Here is a 23882-nt window from a genome sequence, read left to right on the forward strand (position 1 = left end):
GTAGTACAGTATCAAATTCATAACAAAAATTATAGAGACATGATTTCAATGAACACATGTGATAACGAATCAATCACTAGGATAAGTTGGTTACCTAAAACGCACTAATAATACATTCCTCCAAATTAATGCAGCACAAGAGTTATTTGCTCCAACTCAAATGGCAGAAACCCTAGCTTGAGGAAGAAGGGCTCTCTTTTTCTCTCTCAAGTACTCTCTCTCTCTCTCTCTCAACTGATGAGAATAATTGTATCGCAAACAACTAGGGTTTATATTAAATCTCTCTTTAAATAGATAAGACTTATTCAAGAGATTACAAATCAATGGTTAAGATCATATCAAGTGGTGTGATCCTAAAGGGCAACCCTTTAAGTTATCTATATTTGTACAAAAGAAAATCTCTACGCTTTAAGTTTTTCTTAATTGTACAAAAGAACATCTCTATAAAAAACGTAACCTGAAAACCCCCTATGGTATAAACTTTCATTACACTTTCTCTTCACAATACTAACATCCATAATGCATCCTCATAAGTATGGAAATTAAATATTCCGCCAAATTGTAAGTGTATTGTATAATTAACCGTGAGCATTAGGACCAATGATTAACCCAAATTATTTGAATCTTTTTTCAAATAATAATATCTAATATTATGGACCCGGATTCTAATTGATTATTATCTAATAACTCACATATTGGGATGTTCACCTTATCAGGGTATGAAATCTTACTAAGGATCACCCTTATTCACGCATACAAAACATACAATCAACATTTGATGTTTAATCAAGACTGTTGGTAGACATCAACCATTAAATCGCCATGATTGCATAAAATATAAATGCAACAGCAAGTGTTTCTCATGTATGAGAAAAAGTAACTACAAAAAATTCTCCTTGCGAGTACAATGGCGATAAACCGGATCGATAATCCAATGGATCAATGTTTAATTCAATTAAAAGATCACATTTATATTTTCATAATAATCTTCATTAGAAAAATATACAATGTGGCAACCTTAGAACATAGTACCCAAATCAATCCATAATTGTGAGCTGGTAACGTTAAAAATGAGTAATTGTTTATTAATCGGACAATGGCCTAACAAAACCCAATTAAGCAAACCTAACCAAAAAAAAAAAAAAACTGCAACCAAACTTTGCCTTCACGGCTTGGCTTCGATTGATTTTGCCCAGTGTCCAGATCAAATTCGATTCAACTTGTCAAAATGGACCAAACCGACCAATTAACACCCCTGATTTGTGTTTTTGGGGGGTAAACATTAACAACCCTGTTTGTACATGTGCTGGTTGCACTCGGTTTTTTTATTGGGTAATGGCTGATTGCACTTGCTGACGAACGCCAAATGCGGTATTAGAAATTAGAATACTGAACCTGAAAATTGAAATAATTTTGGTTCCTAAATTTTCTGCAAGGTTTTGGGTTTTAAGTTTCTTCTTTACTTCCTCTTCACCGCCGCCACTGTCCGGTAAGAAAAGAGAGGAGAAGAGTCTCGCGACTCGCGAGAGCTAGGGGAGAAAGGTCTTCGGGTGCGTAGTGGGTATTTTTTTTGTTTTTTGAGGGGGACGCGGGTGGGAGAAAGAGAAGAAGAGGATGTGGTATCTATGCGTGTTCTACCACAGATTGTTAGATTATAGGAGACCCGAAGTTGAAGCTTTAGCGGAGCTCTTCGGCGCCTTCGGAGGAGATGGCAATGACAGCTCTCGCTGCTCTTTAGTGTGGAAGCTTCCAGAAAGCCACCACCCTGATTCTCCTTTCCATCTCGTCAATCTCTATTCCGAGGATATTGCCAGAAACATCGCCAATCGAAGTGAGGCTTCCTTTTTTATTTATCTCTTCTCTGTTTTATTATATTTCACTCATTTTTGAATTGAGACTCCTTATTGTCTTTTATTATATTTTCCTCTCACTGTCACTGATTTTTCCTACTCGTCTCGGAGATCCTTTATGAATTTCTATCTGTATTTGCTTCTTTCTCTGACTGTTCAGTTGTTAGTGAAATGGTTGTTGTGGTACGGACTACAGAGACTGACTTCCTTACTCTTGTTCTATACTGCTGTACATTGGCTGCTATAAGGGGGAGTTATTGTGCTTATATGGACCTATACACTCCATATGAGGGACTCTTTTGAACTTTTAAAACGCACCCACTACCACTTTTTTATTATTATTTGTATAACAATGAGGTGCAAGGAAATTCAGAGATAGAGCCAGAAATAGGGATACTGAATTTGGTCTCTCTCTCTCTCTTGCCCGGTAACTTCATTGCAGGTAGTGTCATAATTTCATTCATTTGGGGTTATATAAAAGGAATGAGATGGGAAAATTGATGGAGAGGTATAATTTGGTTTGGGATGTCAATGTCTTAACTGTAGAACAACTGTCAAGCTTTATAGGTGATCCAAAACACAGAGACATATTTTAAGTAATCCATTTCTTTTCAATCACAAGAACTTTTAATGGGTAAATAAAAGATTCGAAGACATTCAACAGACTTGTAGCAAGAATAGGAATTGTGGTGCCACATTCATTAGGAATATGCAACTGTAGAACAACTGTCAAGCTTTATAGGTGATCCTAAACACAGAGACATATTTTAAGTAATCCATTTCTTTTCAATCACAAGAACTTTTAATGGGTAAATAAAAGATTCGAAGACATTCAACAGATTTGTAGCAAGAAGAGGACATTGTGGTGCCACATTCATTAGGAATATGTAACTTCACGTTATTGGATAATGGATAGAATGTGTATGTATGAGCTCTATGCCACATTATAAACTTCAGGATTTATTAATTTGAACGTCAGTGTGCTTGCTAAACATCAATATTTGTAAATAACTGTGGTTCTGGTGCTCCCTTTGCTATTGAATGTTAAGAGATGTCTCCTTGTAACTGATCAAATATTTCATTAGATTTTCCTCCGCAACCATCTGGGTTAATTCTGAAGGTTTTATTATTCATTAATTTTTTGAGATAGGGATCTCTTTCTTCAGGGGAATTACTAAACAAAACTTTGTTTTTTATCCTTTTTTTTTCATTATTATATATTATCTGAATTATCCTCACACAGATTTGCTATCCAGGTAAAGGAAATGACTGAATGTAATTAGGGATTAGATTGGGGGTTGTTATCTACTGATGTAATTTCTGCACCTTTTGGCCTGTTATATATTTTTCTTCCAACAAATTTCACCTTTTCAAAAAGTGGAAATAGAAATGGTGAAGTATCTAATGAAGTCCTAGATTGGTGGAGGACCAACTAGGAGCCAGTACACCAGGATCTGATATGAACTGGTAATATGATCGGGGCAAAATATGAATTTAGGTCAAAATTAGGGTTAGGGTTTGAGGTGTTGGTTATGCTAGTCAGGTGTAGGGGAATCTATCAATGAAGGCCCTGCGATGGTTTGGTAGGTATTTAAGTGTAATTAGAATAGGACAGCAAATTAGGTTTAGGGTTTCTGGGTTTTGAAAAGTGTAACTTGAGGGAATATAGGGTTTAGAGTGAAGGGATGGACCTAGGGTTAGGATCGAGTGCTAAGGGGAAGGTGAGTGAGGTTCGGTTAGGTTATGGTAGGGTTTTAATGGCTGGAATTAGCTGGACAGAAAACTAGGGTTTTGGGTTTTTGAGTGGAGGAATAGAATCTAGGGTTAGGATGGTGGGTTGGGGCTGCAAAGAGGATCAAGTGCTCCTATAGGGAAGGGCAGTACTCGATCAGAATTTGGGCAGGAATGGATGGGTGGTTAGGTCTGTGAGTAGTCTAGGGTTATGGGAAATTGAAAAAAACAAAGGGGGAAAACTTAGGGTTGGGCAGCAGCTTCTTGTTCCTCTTCTTCTTGCGGATGTAGTGCTTCAGCTCTGCATCAGTATCACTTCATTGGTTTGGCTGCCCCATTAATATTTTTGGGCTCTATAGGCTGGACCCAAAGATAATGCATGGCATAGTCCAATGGATGAAATTGTGAAGGTGAACCGATCTATTCATCATCCATTCTCCGAGCTAGTTTGACCATGGAGGAGCTTCTTCTTAGCATACTGGTTCAACTGGCCTTGCAACAAAGAAACAAGTTTCGCATCACCAAAGCTTAGACCGAGAACGTAGACACTACATTGAGAAGGTAAAAGACAACATTGATCTTGACCACAAAGCCAGCTTGTGTGATGGGTACAGTGGCTCTGATATTCTTGAACTTTGCAAGAAAGTAGCTATTTTCCTGTCAGGGACCTAACTCTTGCTGGTTATATGTGCGCACAATTTAAAAGAACATGCACAAAAAACTGTCTTTGAAAAGCCGTTTTTTGTTTTCATTTTAAATCTGTTTTCTTAATCTTTTTTTTTTCACAATTTTTAAAACATGTGTTTTGCCAAATGCTAGTCTTTTATTAATACCTTTTTCTTTCCAAAACTAGGGAAAAAATTTCAGAAGTGTAACCAGACGTAGCTGGAATTTAGTAGAATGCTAATAAAGGCATGCAAATACCCCAAAAGAAAATTGAAAAAATGTCTAAGAACATTTAAATATATTGTTTATTCTAGGGCTTCTCCAAATCCGATCCTCTACTTTGGATGGGATCCTGACAGTTGTATGTGCATCGATGCAAAATATCTCTTTTAGTTGGAGTTGTTGCCAGCCTGTTCTTGTTCAGGGCTTAGGTTTTGTTGGAGCTTTGGATATTGTATATCCCAGTCCTATCATTTTAGGAGTGCTTCTTTCTCTGTGGTTCAAGCTACTTCACAGTTAGCGACACTTCATAAAATCTTTTATTTTTTTTGGGTGAATAGATATTCATAAAATCTTAATGATAGCTTATATCATCCTTGTGAGTTCACATCATATAATATATGATATGTTGAAAAGTGGAAGGAGTAGATAACATTATCATATCATAAAGGAAATAGAAAGCTGTTCTTAGCTTCTTTCAGATGGAAATAGGTCTGACAATAGTGGACAATGAATTATTTGCAAGTCATTTGTGAGGAACTGCTGCCTGCTGGAAAGTGAGGTTTATTTGGATGTTGCTCTTATCATAGTTGTCATGGTGTCTAGGCGACCCAAGGCGCTGGAAGGGGCCAAACGCAAGGTGACACCAATAGGGCGACGAAGGAGTCCAAGGTGCCTGGATGCCTAGGCATTGCCTCCTATTATTGTCCTTGTTGAGTTATCTTGAAAAGATTACTAATGTTCGGGGGGGGGGGGGATAGAAAAATAGACACCTAAACGATGAGGTAAGACAATTTCCCTTGGTGGCTGAAATGATTACGAAATCAATTTATTCAAATTTTCTCGCATTTGAAATGGGTGCATCATGGATTGTCATGCTGCTTGTATTTTTTTTTTTGGGTGAATAAATAATACATTATCAAGGGAAAGAAAAAACAAAGTGATTACAATATACATGACCCTGCCTTTACAGAGGAGGGAGGCAAAGGCCTGGACAACAATTAGCCTATTTCTAGGGGTGATTGCACACCTAGAGGTCAATATCAATCTTGGCTTTAACATCGAAGAGGATGGAGTCCCAAATCTGTTGAAAAGATCTGGACTTGGAGGTCCATCTACGGAGGTTACGCTCCAACCAGATATGGTAGACAGCAGCACCGAAAGCCAGTCTACCCACCGCTTCACAACAAGATTTCCTTGCAAAGCTCACCCAAATCCATTCTCTGTCAAAAGGCAGGATTCTTCTTCTATCAGGCCAGCACTCGGAAAGAATCACTTTCCAAGTAGAGGAAGAGAAATGGACAGTCAAAGAATAGAAAACAATTTGGACCATTTTTCGATTTGTGCATGTCATCCTTGCGCAGGGGCCATGCCAGTTATATTAAATATTAGCATGAGGGCTTCACTGTAGACATAAACTTGTTTCAAATGATAATCATGCTGGAATTTCAAAGAGTAAACTAATTTCTATATTCTGTTGTTCTCACCACAAAGGATATTTTGGGCTCCTTCTAAATGCTATCGAAAACAGCGATTTTGAAATCTTTGTGGTTTTTATATGCCTTTGGAGGGAGTGACTTTTACAGATATTCATGTCCATTCACACAATACTGTTTTGATCAAGGATAAGAAGTACTAATCTACGCCTTCATCTAATTGTGAATTGCAGGTATACTTGTGAAGGGAATTTATGAACTTTGGGGAGAAGGGAGTAGCTATGAAGAATTGGAAGAGGCAATAAAAAGGTATCCCGATGAGCGAAAGTTGCCATACTTGACACCAGAAAGCACATTCAAGATCACTGTTGACAGCTTTGGCAAGGTGATCAGCTTTAAAGAGCAGAATGAACGTATTAAAGGGCTTGCTTATATACCATTCAAGGTTTGTCTTCTATCTTTAATTGGCATTAACTATTTGATTTAAGACTGATCACACCCTCCTTGAAATCTGAGTATATTGTCAGAGTTTGCTTAACCATATTATAATTTTTATCTGACTTTAGTTAATGAATTGTTTAGCATGGAATGGTTAAATTTTATTTTCTTTTCCTTACTATGGATTAGTTTGTATAGTAAGTGTTAACAGTGTTTACCACTAACTTAAGGGTGTTTTTGATATTTAGTTAATGTTGATGGGCTTTTATGTAATGTTTCTACATTGTGCTGCCCTTCATTGTAATTTCACTTTTATATAGTTATAAATATAAATATGATGTGGGGGGTCTCGGCTAGGTATTCTATTTCTAGCATGAACCTCTTTTTCTCCTAACAATTTATATGTGAACATGCATATCTTGCAATGATGGACTTCCAGGATATTAGACATTTCATTGTATTTAGGAAGAAAGTACTGAAAGAAGATAGAAAACTAGAAGAGCATATCGTCACCATATGGATGGCTCATCACCTGTATACATATATTGGATTTCTGGAAATGAAGAGTTATATACCAGGTTACCAGTTCTATCTGTATCCATATCTGGAATTCTTGGATTTTTGTTCTCTTGCCGTTTTGTTTTTCTCCTGTTTGGCAGTGATATTTTTTGGTTCATTGTTTTCTTTTAATACAATATCTTTATCAATCAATTAACGCACACACACACATGTACAAGTGTACAACTCAACTGAACTTACCCTTATACCCAATTAAATGAGGTCAGCTACATGGATCTTCTTTATCCGATCAAGTCTATTCAATGGCATACTTGTTTACAGTCTTAGCTATGCGTGTCTTTCCTCACCACTTTTCCTATGGTCTTTTTAGGTCTACCCCTGGCTCTTTTAGCTCTCCTCTAATCTGAATCATATTCATATCATTGCTCCTTACCGAAGCATTCAAAGGCCTCCATTATATATGTCTGTGCCACCTCAAATGACGTTCTCTCAACTTAATCATGAGTCAGAAGACTCAGAACTACTCCTAAATTAACCATAATTTCTTCATTCGTTTATCAGTTATCCATCTCAACATCTTCATTTCAGCTACATTAAGTTTGTTTATTGTTTCTTCCCAAGGTTCAAAATTTTGGATTTCACCCGCTTTTTGCCCTCTGCTGAAACCAAAAATTTTCTGTAAATTTCGCATATAAATTTTGATAGTCATCTTGTTTTGAAATCTTGCGAAACTGAAATATTTTGGTAATTTTGCCGAAATGTTAAAACACTTTCATCCCTGCCCAACATTCAGCTCCATATATCATTGCTGGTCATATTATTATCCTTTATAGTTTCTTTTGAAGTTTTAAAGGAATACGTCGATCACCCAACATTCCGGACACTCCTCTCCACTTTATCCATCTTACTCTAATTCTTTGTGTGACATCATCCTCTATTTCTCTTTTATTTATGATTGAAACTAGGTACCCAAAATTATCACTTTGCGACATCATCCTCTAATTTTTTGCTCTCAATTTTCACTATCTCACTTTCAGTCCTATTGTTACTTAAGTTAGTCACTAATACTTTGTCTTTGGCTTACTTTTTTAAAACCTTTTGATTCTAAGGTGGATCTACATAATCCTAACTTGGTTATAATGTAATATATATATATATTATGGGAAAAAACACTAACTGGTCGCATGGTTCCTGCCCCCAGACACAGGACTGTGCGAAATTACCGTTCAGCCCCCAGTGAACTAAAAAGTCACATTCAGTCAAATGCTCCTGCATGCGCTCTTATTGGCCCCAACGCTGTGCAGGCGCTACATGACCAGACAGTGATCTCTTGCACTATATATATATATATATACTGATTTTAACATACCTACAGTTTTGCACTATTTCTTCATTCATATCTGCTTCTGAAAATCAGTTCATTTTCAGGGTCGAGTTAATTTACGGAATCCGGATCACAAATTCTGGCTAATGGAAACTGATGACTATGGATCTCATAATGGACTTCCTCCAGTTGTCGAGAAGAGAATTTTCTTTGGTAGAGAAGTTGGCGCTGCAGATCGGAAACTTTTGCCAACTTATCAGTTAAAAAGCCGCAATTACTTGGGCCCAACAGCCATGGATGCAGAAATGGCTTTTCTTATGGCCAACCAAGCCTTGGCCATGCCAGGGAAACTTGTCTATGATCCTTTTGTTGGTACAGGGAGTATTCTTGTTGCTGCTGCACACTATGGAGCAATGACAATGGTCTGTACGTTAAATCTTCCATTGAATTCTCTTCTCTTTAAATGAGATTTAGCTTTGTGAGTTTCTTGTTCATATTACTGCAGACAGCTTTCTTTAAGTAAGTTGATACATATTATTCAGGGTGCAGACATAGACATAAGAGTAGTACGTGATGGGCGTGGGCCTGACTGTAATGTTTGGAGCAATTTTAAGCAGGTAAGTCCTCTTTACTCATTCAATAATGTGAGCTTTGCTGCTAAACGTTGTTAATCATGCTTTGTCATATCATCTTCTTTGGAAACCCCCCACCTCCATGATGAATCATGGTCTTTATTTAGAATGAAGTTTGATGCAATACAAACCTGCAAGCAGAAGTTCATCATGGACAAGATGGCTTAAAAAAGGCCAAGAAGATCTACCACAGAGGATAATGCTTATATTTTGTCCCTCTCAACTCATTTTTTATTTAAACGTATGCAACAAGGCATCAAATCAAACCCAAAATCTTAACATCATTGTTGAAAGTTTTCTTAAGCATTTGATCATTCCTAGATATTTATTTTTTATGGTCAAGTTATTTTGGTTTCATCTTGTATGGGAACTTGTGAAGATACAATACATTATACCTTCCTATGATCAAGCTTATGCTTGCAACTATCATTCATTGAGTATTTTATTTGGATTGTCACTTTTATTCTGTTGCCATATTCTGTGTACTGCTGGATTATTCATTCCTGTCTCTTTTTTTTTTCAAATTTTCCCAGTATAGATTGCCAATGCCAATTTCCCTTTTGAGGGCCGATAATAACCTTCGTCCCTGGCGTCCAGGGCTAAAAGAGGTACCTTTCTGTGCCTGCTGTTATTTTCAAGATTGTCTATTGCTTTGTTGCATTTCCTGTTTCTAACTAATCTTTGTATTAGAGCATTGGCACATAAGGTAATACCATTGCCGCAAATTTTCAGTGTTTTTTTAGATGTATACATGCCTTTTACCTCACAAATATCCATGTTTTGGAGTGGCAAAGGTAATTGATGTCATTTCCATCATTTCCCCTCTAAAGATGTAAAATGAGATTTGCAATTAGAAAGACCTAGAAGTTTCAACTGCGTATGCTAAAATGAGTGATGAATCCAAATAATGCTCTTTCATTGATTTTGAAAAATCTTACATGACATCCCTTTAAATTCGGTAAGAATAGATCACCAAAGTAGAGAAGGTCCTGATGCAGGGCATCAGGCACTTCAGACAGAGCCAAGGTTTAATATTTCGTGATATATCGGTATCTCGGGCCTACCGAGATATCCGAAATATCCGAAATATCGCGAAATATTCCCGAAATATTGCATTTTTTCTGTAATATTTCGGGGGTCCATCTCGGGGGTTATTTGGCCATATTTAGGCCTGAAACTTCATGGACACCCTTATTTAAGATAAATAAACACATTTAAACCATAAAATTGCAAAAACATGAATTGAAATTGGTGTTTTGGGCTTGCACCCTTGATTGACATACGGTCGCCGACCCTAATGTATAAACCTTGGTTAAATACACATTGGTTAGGCAGTTAAAGTCTTAAAGACATAAAAGAAATGTAAACAAACTGATTAAAACTCATAAGACATAATTCATAATCATATTCTCATAAACTCTATAATACATTAATAGTCAATAACTCAAAAGTCAAAACTCAATATCTCAAATGCTTAAAGCCTTAAAGGCAGTACAGAAAGTGTCAAAGTCACAACTTCACAAGTTCACAAATTATAACTTATAAGTTACAAGTGCTAATAATAGTTGTTGTGCCTCCCTGGATCAATCTCACTCATACCCCGCTGGAGTCGACGTCCATTGTTCTCTGTTTGAAGGACATATGTGGACTATGGTATAGAATCGGAGAAGAAACGAGTGTAGTCATCCACAAATGTCATGTAAATAGAGTCATCAACATACTGTAGGTATCCAATCCTAGGATATAGACTAGGGTTACCAATCGATCCAGTCTGTGAAGAAGATGATCCACTATGATATGATGTCGGCGCCGGCGCAAGAGGCGTTGGCATTGGCTGCATGTATGGCTGGTGAGGTTGGTAGCTAGTCCCGCTAGGGTATGCAAAGATGTCATCTACAAAAGATGATCCAGTATGTTCCTGGGACTGGTAGTCATAGTCCCCTACCCCAGTAAACTGCCCATATGATGATGATCCATATCCATATCCATATCCATATCCACCGTAAGGTTGTGATGCACCATAATCCGATGCCAATGGAGTGGTATGTGCGTCAAAAGATGGGGCACGCCAATGTCTAGTCGGTCCTCCCTCCCTATCACCCATACTCAAACCACCAACAGAGCTAGATAGGTCGTCAATGTCCATGTGATCAAGTTGCAACTGTGTTTGTCGACCCCTACGCTTCCTGTTGTATGGTTATAGGGGGCGTCCTGAGTGTGGGGGTGCGGGGGCACGTGCTCCGTGGTCCGTATCTTGTGTGGCATGATCAAACTGTGTCTCTCCAGTGAATCGGAGTGGCTCTACAGGCGCCGTATCCTGGCCTACCACATAACGCTCTCGCATGCCGTCAAATTCTTCACCAGCATTACCACCACCAGCATCACCATCACCACCATCATCATCATTTGAGGACTTAGACCAGTCTTCATCATCAGCAACATTGCCACCAGTGGGCTGGAATGGTATGGGTGAGGCTTCCCGTGCATGTATCTGACCCTCGTCAGCCATATACTCATCCACATCAGCACCAATCTCAGAAGCTATCATGGGGTCGGGCCTACCTCCCTCCTCATCCAACACTGGTTCACCTCTATCCCTCACCAAATCCACAATAGGGTCCTCATCGTCTGAGTCAACTTGAAAGATGTCAGCGAGATCAATAGTGCCCCTCTATCCTTCATGTCCCATGCGTATGTGTTGCAGTTTCAGCCTTAAGTTGTAGTGCACATACACCATGTCAGATAAACGTTGAGACCCCAATCTGTTGCGCCTCTTGGAGTGGATGAGTGCAAAGGTACTCCAATTCCTCTCACAACTAGATGCAGAACATGTTTGGGCAAGGACTTTAATTGCTATTCTTCTTAAGTTCTCAGCCGATTTCCCATACAACACCCACCATTTAGCTGCATTACAAGTTTACAACAAAAAAGACATGTGTCAAATGTTGTTTCAACTTTCAAATTTCAATACATATGTAATTTAAAACTTAAAAGAATTACCAGCATCACCACGTGCTCTGCCTTGTATCGCAGCCTCAGTTCCAAAACTTCCCAATGCATCCCTAAATACCTTGATCTACACCCATGTGGAAAATTAGTGAGTACTTCTTCACTACTTGTTTGAAAGCATCAATGAGTTGAGTTTCCAAATAAATTGTAAGACCCACCTCATTGTTGCAAATTGCTTGTAGTGCACCATCTGGCTCCAACTTCTTCACTACTTGTTTCACAGCATCAATAAGTTGAGTTTCCAACCCAAGCCTATTGTTATATTGATTCTTAAGGTTCAAGTAGTATGCTGAAATATGACATATAGAATAGAGGGATTGTCAAATGCATAGGTAATTAGTAAATAATAATACTATGAATTAGTAAACATAAAACAAATTTACTCACCAGCCTTATGCAGTGGATGCATAAGTTGATTCTCCCAGCAAGCATTGATAATATCTAAGAAGTGTTTGCTACTGCGAGGAGCCACACTGTAGACACTATCTTTCATCAAGTCTATTGCAACATATAGGACTGGCATGGTTGGGCCCTTCAGAGCGGAGTCAGCAACATGTAGAACTTTAACTACTGGCTCCAAAACTTTCACCACTTTGCTTAGTTTGGTCCAGAAGTCCTCAGATGACATCGTTGTTTGTGCTTCCCTCCCACTTGCAGTCTTGGAACCCTTCTATCCAAACCACTCCTCAGAAGCAAACATACTTCTCAACCCGGCCTTCTTTGTCTCAATGCTTTTGAGGGCAATGTAGTTAGTGGCAAATCTTGTGATGCCAGGCCTAACCAAGTTACCCCCATATTTTTCTCTCAATAGATTGAGTGCATAGGAGTGGTTATATACAAAGTTGGTGACTTGTCTTGCACTTTCAACCACAGTCTTCACCAACTTTAACTTTCCCATATCCTAAAGCATTAAGTCAATGCAATGGGCTGCACAAGGAGTCCAGAAGAGCCGGTACTTACTATTGTTCATCATCTTCTCATTGGCCAACTTGAAGTTGCTTCCATTGCCCGTTACAATCTGGACAACATTCTCAATACCCACATCTTTTTCTACTACTTCCTTTAACAATCTGTAAATATATTTTCCATCCTTTATCTCTTTGGATGCATCCACAGATTTGAGGAACACTGTCCTCCCATCACAATAAACTATGAAATTGATGATGGACTTTCTTGTAGGCCCAGTCCATCCATCTGCCATTATAGTCGCCCCATATGTCTCCCACATACTCCTCATCTCATTAATGTACTCATCAATCTCACTCTTTTGTTGAGGTAGATAAACATTCATTATCTCATATGGGGTGGGGCCCTTGAATCCTGGGCCAGCCTCTGCAATGATATCTATCATGATATCATAATGGGGGCCTTGTGCAGTGTTTGCTGGGATGGTATGGTATAGCATCCACTTAGCTATTGATTCTTTAACCAATCCCTTCATCCCCTTCCATGCTCCTTTGATTCTGGGGTTAACTGCTTCCTTTTTTCTTATGCAATTTAGGATAAGATGCTGATGGTGGTACTGGTACTGGTAGAGGTGTTGGGGCTGCCCTCACACTTTGTGATCTTCTAAAAGGATTAAAAGATCTAGAACCTCCAGAACTGCCAGCTCCTCCACTAACCCCCTACTATCTGTCTTTGCTGATCATCTTGAAAACTTACTCTACTCCTTGAAACAGTCCGCCTAAAATCCCTAGCCTCCTCTGCTGTTTGTATGTCATCAGGTACTGCAATGTCCTCATCATCATGGTATCGTCTTCCTCCTCCCATCGAACTCCTCACTGTATCCTCAAGTTGTTCTCTTATTCTTTGCTTTTCAGCCTTCCTCTTCTTCTTTCCCCTCAAACTATCACCAATCTCCCTAGCTACTTCAGTAGGGACCATATGACAACCTACAACATCTTTAGATCCTCCAGTCAGATGTTGTTTAAGTCTACTGGACCCACCTCCTAGAAATTGCATGTGACAATAGTTACATATAAATTTTCTCTTATCCCCATCAATGGGAGTGCCATGTAGCCATGCAATGTCACCCCTATGCTGGCTGGCTGGTCTCTCTTGTTCCCTCTGTTCTCTTCGTTCCCTCTGCCCCCTTTGTTGACTATTTTCCCCCACCTTTTGGTTGCCCTTCGCACGTTGTCTATCACGATCCGCCATAATGATACTTGTTTACTGCAATGTAAGTAACACAAATAATTAAAAAACTTAATGTAGATGCACTTCAATTGACACTTTTAGATTACTAATACACTTGTATAGTTATTTAATATTTTTCCCCTAACCCTTATCTTTTTCACATAATTAAAAACAAATTTTTATATATAATGTTAATATAAATATTGACCTAACACAACAAAACCGAAAATTAGTAAACATAATATACATGTAATGCATTTCAAAACATGTAGAAATAACTTACATATTTTTTCATTATTGTTTAAACTTAAAACTCATATTTTTCCTTATTTATTTCTTTTATTTTTTATTTTTTATATATTTTTCTTAATTTTCAAAAATTAAAATAATTATTTAAGAGCAGAAAAATAAATCCGACAGCGTGAAGCCGTAGATCGGCCATTGGTGTCTAACATATATTTAATTCATTACCATCTAAGTCATATTACCCCTAATTATTTCTTATTTTAGTTGTAGGAAAATGAATTTTTAAAACCAGAAAAAAAAAAAAAAATACATATGGAAAAAAAATTTGGACACCGTGAGGCCGTAGATCGGCTTCCGGTGTCTAACATATATTAATATCATCAACATCCAACAACATTTGTACAAAGTATTTAAAAAAAAAATAGTTTTAGAGAAATAGAATTTACCTTAAATAGTGAAAACAGGCTTGGATGATGAGCTTAGATGACCCTCCGACGTCTTCCCGGCGACAAGGAACTTCAACAATGCTTGGATGATGCTTGGAAGGGAGGAAGAAGAGCAAAAAATGAGGAAGAAGAGAGAAAAACAGAGTTTCAGCAGGTCTCGGGCGAAATATCGACCGAGAGCTGCGAAATATGGTATAAGTTAGGCCCTCACGTGACACTTTTAGTGACTTCTGCAATATCTCGCGATATATCGTGAGTCCACGATATTTCGTCGATATCTCACGAGATATCATCGAAATATGGTATTTTTTTATTTCGGATTGGTATCGTATCTCAGACAGCTCGAGATATTTCGCCTTGGACAGAGCACGATTACAATTTAGACTTCTCTTGTTTATTTGGTTTTATTTCATTTCCTTTTAGAGTATTGGCCAATTGGAGCATTTTAATAGTTTCTTGAAACGGGTTGTAGGGATAGATCTAGTCATGGGATCTTCTTTTTATTGTTTTTATTTACTTTGAATTACTTTTGGTTCATGCTTTATTTTGTGGTCAATCTTTCTGTGGTTTGTTTTTGGCTCTTCATAAAGACGTGTTAATTTTTTCTGGTAATGAAAGAATATAGCATCTAATTCAAATCAATTCAGGCATACAAGGGATTTATTATTATTTTTTTAATAATGTTGCTTGTTACTTTTTTATGTGGATCCTTTGAGGGGATCTAACATAAACTGACATATTGGATTTTTGTTTTTATTGTTTCAATGCCTGCAAATTCTCGTTAACTTTTGCTGTTCATGCTTGAACCCTCTCTAATATTTCATTGAATACTGAACCCTCGTCCTCTGTCCAAACCCTAGCTTCAAATCAATGTACCATAGCCAGAGGTCCACTGCCATACTTCCAACCCCCCCCAAAACCAGAGCCACTCCTTGGAGAAGCTTCATAAACTACTTCAATTCCCCCCCCCCCCCCAACCAAATCTCCATTTCATGAAGCTGCCCTCCTAATCCTTGGGATCCATCCCTCCACCTGAGATTGAGAACATCATCAAAGTCTATTTTGATGGTTGATGTTGGGAACTCTGAAAGCATCTGTCTTAATTCTTCCATCTAGAGACAGTGTGGGTTTCAATTTGCCAACTCAATGATAGTGAAGGTGATGCAGCTACCCAATCCTAATCCTAAAGTAGGAAAAGAATTTGATTGGGTGCAATATAGGCCCATTGTAAATAAAGCACTTAAAAGTTAAATACTAAAACCCATAATTGAGGTCTAGCAAAATAAGACAATTTTTTTTGGACCAACATTAGAAGGTACTGGCTTTCTATTTATATATAAAGTGGCCCTCCACAAGGATTTGACTGGCTTATGGTGGACAGTGACCCAGCATGGCGATCGCATCAGTTGGTTTAGATATGAGATGATTGTTCTTAGAGAGGTTATCACATCTTATGGCTTTCCTCTTTGGTAGCTTCTCTAACATTTCATTCCATTGGAGCTGTAACCCATATGAATCAGTAGGGAGAGAATCTATGCACCAAGGGTAATTTTTTTGGGTGAATAAATAAATTCATTACCAGAAGAGGAAAGGAGATACAACGAGCCCTTAAAGAGGGGGGAGAAGAAAAAATAATACAGACCACCATAGCAAACAAAGCAAAACTCAATCCTCAGCGGGAGGGGGAGGAGGGCTGCAAGATGGAAAGAGGCAATCCTCAGGACACAACAATATGCATGTTCCTTGGGGAATCAATACAACGAGAAGTAACCGAAGAAAGGTTGCTTCTAACATCAAAACGAGATGGATTTCCAAATCTGCTGCAAGGATTTGGACCTGGGGGACCATTTCCGGAGATTACACTCCATTCACAAATGGTTAGTAGTGGCACTAAAGGCAAGCTTACCCACCACATCATAGGTTAATTTGCCAACAAAGGTCATATCCATCCAAATCCATTCCCTCTAGAAAGGAAGAATTCTTCGACTCCTACACCAACATTTTGCCAAGAGCCCTTTCCAAATAGAAGAGGAAAAGGGGCAAGCAAAGAAGAGGTGGTCCACATCTTCTATTGCATTCCAACAAAGGCAGCAGGAAGGGGAGACCAAAATTTGACGGTGAATGAGAAAGGACTGCGTTGGGAGGCAGTTGGAGAAGACCTGCCAAACAGTGAAGCTGTGACGAGGAATGTAACTCTTAAACCAAATTAACTTGTGTCAAAGAGGATAGGGAGCCTAAAGATCGTATAAAGTCCCAAGCTGCTTTGGAACTGAAAAGGCTCGAAGAAACAGACCAAATAACATTATCTCCCCTACTATGAGGCCTTTTGGCAATGGAGGGCAAGGTTGTCCACACAACGGAAAGCAGGGTGAGGAAGAAGGCGGGGGAGCCAAATCATCAAGATTAATGATAGTTGCAACCATAGACTGCTTGGAAAGGCTTGGACTGTAAATGGCTCTTCCACCGCATGGAAGAGGATGTCCGTAGGGTACCAATGATCAAGCCAAAGGGAGGTGGAGGCACGGTCGTCAATTTGGCTGACAATGGTCTCAAGGGCAATAGGCATGAGCTTTAGAATCTTGTGTTCGGCCCAAGAAGCATCGGAGATGGCATGAGCAGTCTAAATTGATTCTAATGCCGTCTTCTAAGATTCTTATTTTTCATTTAACACTTCTCTTGTTTGGGCAATTAAAACTATATCCTTAATGGAAATTGTTGAGGATAAGGGATACGTACCTGTCTAGATTCAATGTATGTAGGGTTGACTGTATTGTGACTCGGCATACCATTTTTGTAACCTTTATTCAACTTATAAATAACAAGGTCTCTGTCACTATTGACATACTGCTGCTGGTTATGTTTTTATGAACATAATGGGCAATTCAAAACCCTCAGTGGATTCCCTCGATGTCCAAATTACATTTGTCAGCTTAATGGTGCATCCAACTATCTTCTCTGGGCACATGCTGTTAGAGTTCATGTTACTGCCAAGCGGAAAATGGACTATCTAACATTGCCACCACCTGTTATGATTTTTGCTGAGTATAAGGAATGGACAACACAGAATGACACCGTACTTTGTTGGCTGTGGAATAGTATGGAGCCTTTTGTGACTTCCAATGTAATGTTTTATACTAAAGGCAATTTGGAATGATCTCAAAGAAAGTTACTCTCAAGATAAAAATATGTCTAGGGTGTATGATTTATACGAGAAGTTTATCTCCTTCATGTAGAATGGAAAATTTGTTGGCGCCTGCTACAATTCTTTAAAAGGCATGTGGGAGGAACTCAACGTATATCAACTTCTTCTACTGACATTGAAGTTCTTAAATCTCAACTTGTTGAATTCTTAGTTACTAAATTTTTGTTTTGGTTAGACTCTGACCTTCAACTCATCAAAGTAAGATTTTTGCAAGCGAGAAGATGCCATCCATGAATGAGGCATTTTGTCGGATTCAACGTATTGTGTTTCCCTCCACTAAATCTAAAAAGGCTTACTTTAAGGATAAATCCGCTCTTGTTTCAAACAATGGAGGTCGTGGTGTTGGTTTTCCTGGTAGAGGTCACGGTTTAGGTGGAGGTCGAGGTCGCAGTGGTGGTTGAGGCAAAGGATAACCACTTAAGCAAGTCATGCGTCAATGTACATACTGTCGGAAGATGAATGTTACTGTTGATACATGTTGGGCAAAGCAGGGTAAACCCGAGTGGGCTCAATAACTAGTTGCTAATACTGTTACTTTTGGTTAGGGTTCTACAAAGGTATCATTCTGATGTCAATCTTGCGTCTATATTTGGAGGTAGTCAGCATATCTCTCCATTACGAGATGAATTAAATTAGTTAAACGAATTGAGACATCTGCAATTCTGCATCTACATCTACTACTACCATTGCTCACTCAAGTATTGGTGCATTTCTTGCCTCCTTTTCCTCCACACCATGGGTCATTGACTATGGTGCCATCTCTTATATGACTGGTAAGCCCATGTTTTTTCCTCACTCCAGAAGATTAGTCACCCTTCTAGAGTCATACTTGTTGATGGCTCTTCTACTCAGGTGTCAACTTTTAGTGGTGTCTCTTTACCTTCTCTTTCTATTAGTCAACTTATTTAATCATTTAATTGTTCAGTCATTTTCTATCCTACTTGTGTTTTTTAGGCTCTCGAGATAAAGAAGACGATTGGTGGAGAGCGCAATAAGGATGGACTTTATTATTTGGACGACGTCGCTCCTACAGTTTCTTTAGTTACTTCTAATGTGTCTTCTCCTCTTTAGTGGCATTACCGATTGTGACATTTCTCTCTTTCTAAACTCCAACATATGGTCCTTAGTTGCAAAACTATCTCACGACTTGAGTGTGAAGCGTGTGACCTTAGAAAGCACCATCGTATTTCATTTCCATTTCATAATGCCTCTCGAAAGAGAGATATCCCAATCATTAATGCCACTGAAGAGGAGAGGAGACACTAGAAGTAACTGAAACAACTATAGGAGCGACAACGTCAAAATAATGCAGTCCATCCTTATCACGCTCTCCACCAATCGTCTTCTTTGTCTGGATATCTTGAAAAACTCAAGAAGTAGGATAGAAGGTGATTGAACAATTTAATGTTTAGTCAGTGGATAACAAATAAAATATTCAAAGGTAAATTTTTAATAAGAACGGAGTTTACTGTAGGCAGAGGGGGTAGAGAGAGACAACCAGAAGTAGACATTTGAGTAGAGAAGTCATCAATAAGTATGACTCTAAAAGGGTGATTAATCTTCTGAAAGAGGAAAATACATGAGACTTACCAGTCATATGAGAATTGACACTAGAGTAAATGACCCATGGTGTGGAGGAAGAGGAGGCAAGAAGTACGCATGAGTGAGCAATAGTAACAGTAGATATGTCTCAATTTGCTAAGTGTGTTTACGTAACTGATTTGATTCATCTCGTAAAGGAGAGACATGCTGATTACCTCCAGATATAGAAGCAAGATCGGTGATTGAAGGTGACACGACCATAGAACTCTGATCAGAAGTAATAGATGCTTTTGCTGAGCCAATTTTGGTTTACCATGCTTGCCCAACATGTATCAATAATATGATTCAGCTTTCCACAATAAGAACATTGACGCATGCCCTAATCTGATGGCTGACCTCTACTTGGCCTCCATCACAGCGTCTCCTTTGAACCTTGACTTTTGCCAGGAAAACCAACACCATGGCTACGATCCCCATTGGTTGAAACATGAGCTGAAATATCCTTAGATGAGGTCGAGTCAGATTTGGTGAAGGAGGGAGACACGATACTTTGAATTCGACAAAAAAAGCTTCATTCATAGATGGTATCTTTTCCCCTGCAAGTATCTGGCTTTTGACGGGTTGAAGGTCAAAGTCCAACCTAGACAAATTAGTAACCAGGAATTCTACACGTTGAGACTTAAGAACTTCAATATTAGTAGAGAGGTGGTACAAATTGAATTCCTCCCACATGCCTTTTAAGAACTGTAGTAGTCATTGACGGATTTGCCATTCTGCTCGAAGGAGAAGAATTTTTCATATAAATCATATACCATGTACATATTCTTATCTTGAGAATAATTTTCTTTAAGGTCATTCCATACACCCTTAGCTGTGGTATGAAACATTATATTGGCAGCCACAGAAGGCTCCATACTATTCCACAGCTAGCAAAGTACTGCGGCATTCTAGTCTATTCCCAATACTCAGCAAATTTCTTAGTAGGTGATGGTGGCTAAGTTAGATAATCCATTTTTCGCTTGGCAGTGATATAAGCTTGAACAACCTGTACCCAAAGTAAATAATTTGATGTACCTTTGAGTTTAATAAAAGTGATTAGGACATGGATAGAGTCCAAGGGGGGGGGGGGTTGAATCACCCATTAGAGATGAACGATACCAGAAATAACCAACACAATATATCAGCAATCAATTACTGATAGACAACCACAATAGAGGTCAATAAGAGTTAAATTCTGGGCATAAATGGTAATCAACAGCATTCTAGAATAACGTTTTCTGATGTGGCCCCAAATCTGGTAAAATATATTAGGTAACTAGGGGATAAAAAAAACCCCACAATATCAACCTTTTTTGATGAAGATATAGAAAACAGCAATAGTAGAGAACAATTTTGAAATCACACCCCCAGATTTTGGGTGATTTCAGAAATCAGATTATCAAATATGTCAGATGGACACCAGATTTAGATCGAAGGATCTTTCACTGGAGGGCAACAATGCCCTAGAAGGCCAAGGGAATCTGATGGTTAGATTTCCTGTATTGGCAGATTACGATTCTGGCAGAAAACCTCCAAAAGCAGATTACTGTCGGCAGTAACTTGATGTAGTTCTTCAATGGATTTAAGGCTCTGATCAGGCTCAAGCATGGATCGAAGGTGGTTACCTGAGGGTCCAATAAAGCCCTTAAACTTGAGATTAATCTGTTGGTTAGATGCAGAATATAGGTAGATATTGATTGTGCCAAAAAAAAAATCCAGAAAACAGAACCACCAGCAGCTATTTTGTTGTAATTTGATTCTTGTAAACAAACAAACCCATGGAATCACTGTTGCGTTTAGTAAATACAAAGGGAAACCCTAGTTTATTTCCATATAATCAAACTAGGGTTTGACATAATAGGCATTGGTTGCTGCAAACCACAAAGAATAATCCTTAGTAGACAATAAAAATGTAATTAAGCAAGGAAAAGCTGATTAAATTAGAGCTCTGATATCATGTAACAGTACCAATTTTAATAAATTAGGTAGCAAGACAAGAGGAAGAAGTACTGATCCGAGAAAAGAGAGAATAGGAGTGAAATGAGAGGGTGAAAAGAGGAGAGTCTTGGCTAGTTAGAATCAGTGTGCAATTATAATGACTTAAACCAAATAATTACAACTATACCCATAACTCACTAAACACTACCAAAGGTACCCTTAGACTAGTGGTAACACCAACAACACTAACACTAACTACTTAACAAGAATCTTATGTTTTTGGTTCCAGGTTGGACATCCATGGATGGTCTGTGCTTTTAGCTGATTATTTAGTTGTCAGAGTGGTGGTTTGAGAATTACATATAGGGCTATCTTTCCCCTTCTCCCCCCCCCCACCTTTCCCGATTTCTATAGTTTAAAAGCTGGCTTTTCTAATTTAACAAACATTAGTTATTTATATGTATTGGTAAACAAATACTTGCAGAAATACTTATATCCCACTGTAAATTCATATAGTCGTTGGTGATGCTGAAACAGTACAATTGCTCCAATTTTCTGCTACTTTCTTTTTAAGGTGTTTGATGCTATAATTTGTGACCCTCCATATGGAGTTCGTGCTGGGGGGCGTAAGTCGGGTGGCCGGAAATTGCTGAAGGGTGCTGTCGATCCCTACACAGTCCCTGATGACAAGAGGACGGACCACATACCATCAACTGCACCTTACAGCTTGGTTGAATGCATGCATGATTTGCTCGATCTTGCTGCTAGGATGCTTGTTATGGGTGGGAGGCTTGTATTCTTCTATCCTGTACTAAGAGAAGATGGATCCACTGATACTCTATACCCGGAGCACCCATGTTTCAGATTGGTCGCTGCCTGCGAACAGATTCTTAGCCTACGCTACAGCAGGGTCCTACTGACCATGGTGAAGACGGCGCCATACAGTGAAGAAATTGCTGAGTCAGCTAGACAGAAGCATTTAGAGTTCAAGGAAAACCATGTGAAGTGGCTAGAAGATGGTAACCTTCATTCTGCCGTATTCAGCCCTATTGACCCTGAGGGTGGTGCATCTGGGGATTACAAGTCCTATAAAGATTCAAAGCCCAAGTATAGAGGGAAGTATGTGTAGCTGGTTCATTAACTGTTTTTACCCCCCTCACAGTTTGGAGCTTAACTGAGCAATTTTCACACAACCAGCATATGCTTATTGATCATTTATGTGCAGTTTTAACTCTGAAGAATCTAATTAATCAAATGAACTTCAAAGAATCTTTTATTTTTCTTTGGTCTTGTTTGCATAGTCGGAGTCTGTGTGAGCCTGTTTTTTGAGGGTAAATCTAGAAATTGGTCCATTATCTCCAGCAATATTTTCTTCTTAACATTTAGGTATAGAGTATGAGTATTTGTTTACCCAGTGAAATTCATGTATGGGGGGCATTTGTGGAAGAAAAAGGGCATTTGTCGTCACAAGACTATATGTGAAGAGTTGTTACTGTCCACTTACGGGAGCTGAACCTTACTTGGTACAATTTAGGCTCAACATCTCAAATATGACTGACCAACAGGGCGGACCTTGGTGCAAGGTAGTGTTGTTCCATTGCTATCTAATGGTCGTGGATCAAATTGGAAAACGGCATCTCCACAAAACGTAGGCAAAACTATATACAGTATGATCCTCCCTAGATCTTGCACTGATGGGAGCTCGTGCATTGGTATGATTTTTTTTTTTTCTATCTCAGCCATATTTAATATAAAATTGAAATTAATCAATCCAACACTTTTGAGACAAATCGAGGTGTCACCTTTTGCTTGGTGGTAAGGTCTCCTTACTGTTGATGGTGGGGAACAAATTGAACATTTGATACCGATTAATTTATGCCTTGGTCCAATTTAGTTACACATTAGGGCCTGATATATAAACCTGATTGGTTAAGAACCGACGAGGGGGCCCATTAACATCCTCCACTATATATGCCTATCAAAAAAAAAAAAAACCAACTCCACTGATATATATATATAGAGAGAGAGAGAGAGACCATAAATGGCTTAATTGGTCAATCGGTTTATATACGTCTGAGATTAATTATCAATCAAGATTGATCTATTAATTAGGGTGCGTCTTGTTGTAACGAAAATGGTGAAATGAGAAGTTATAACCTTCTTTTGATTTTCTCTTGTATTTCAAAAGTTCTTTATGTTAGCTTAAAAAAGATTATTAAAATAATTTAAAAGTGATTTATCATTTTCTCATTCTCATTGTCTTGCAAGTTTTATACATATGGAATGAGAAGATTTTATTCTCATTGAAAGAACAAGCTTGGTAAAATTAATTTTTTTTCCACCAACTTTGGTTGCAATAAGATTTTATTTATTAGTAATTAGGGCAAGAGATCGCTATCTAGTTGTGTAGCGCTTGCACTAGCATGGGGGCCAATAATAGCGCATGCAAGAGCATTTGGATTGAATGCGATTTTTTAGTTCACTAGGAGCTGAGTGGTAATTTTGCACG

General features: G+C 38.5%; 1 protein-coding gene across 1 annotated transcript; it reads left to right on the top strand.

Annotated features, from left to right (window-relative positions):
• Window positions 1-1540: 1540 nt before the first annotated feature.
• Window positions 1541-22639, top strand: LOC122669858 (tRNA (guanine(10)-N2)-methyltransferase homolog). The gene is made up of 6 exons (XM_043866735.1): window positions 1541-1831; window positions 6136-6347; window positions 8288-8605; window positions 8726-8800; window positions 9349-9423; window positions 21948-22639. The coding sequence occupies exons 1-6, from the start codon at window positions 1615-1617 to the stop codon at window positions 22500-22502; spliced, it is 1452 nt and encodes a 483-aa protein (XP_043722670.1). The 5' UTR covers window positions 1541-1614; the 3' UTR covers window positions 22503-22639.
• Window positions 22640-23882: the final 1243 nt, after the last annotated feature.

This window comes from Telopea speciosissima, chromosome 7 (assembly GCF_018873765.1).
Source record: "Telopea speciosissima isolate NSW1024214 ecotype Mountain lineage chromosome 7, Tspe_v1, whole genome shotgun sequence".
Lineage (NCBI taxonomy): Eukaryota > Viridiplantae > Streptophyta > Magnoliopsida > Proteales > Proteaceae > Telopea > Telopea speciosissima.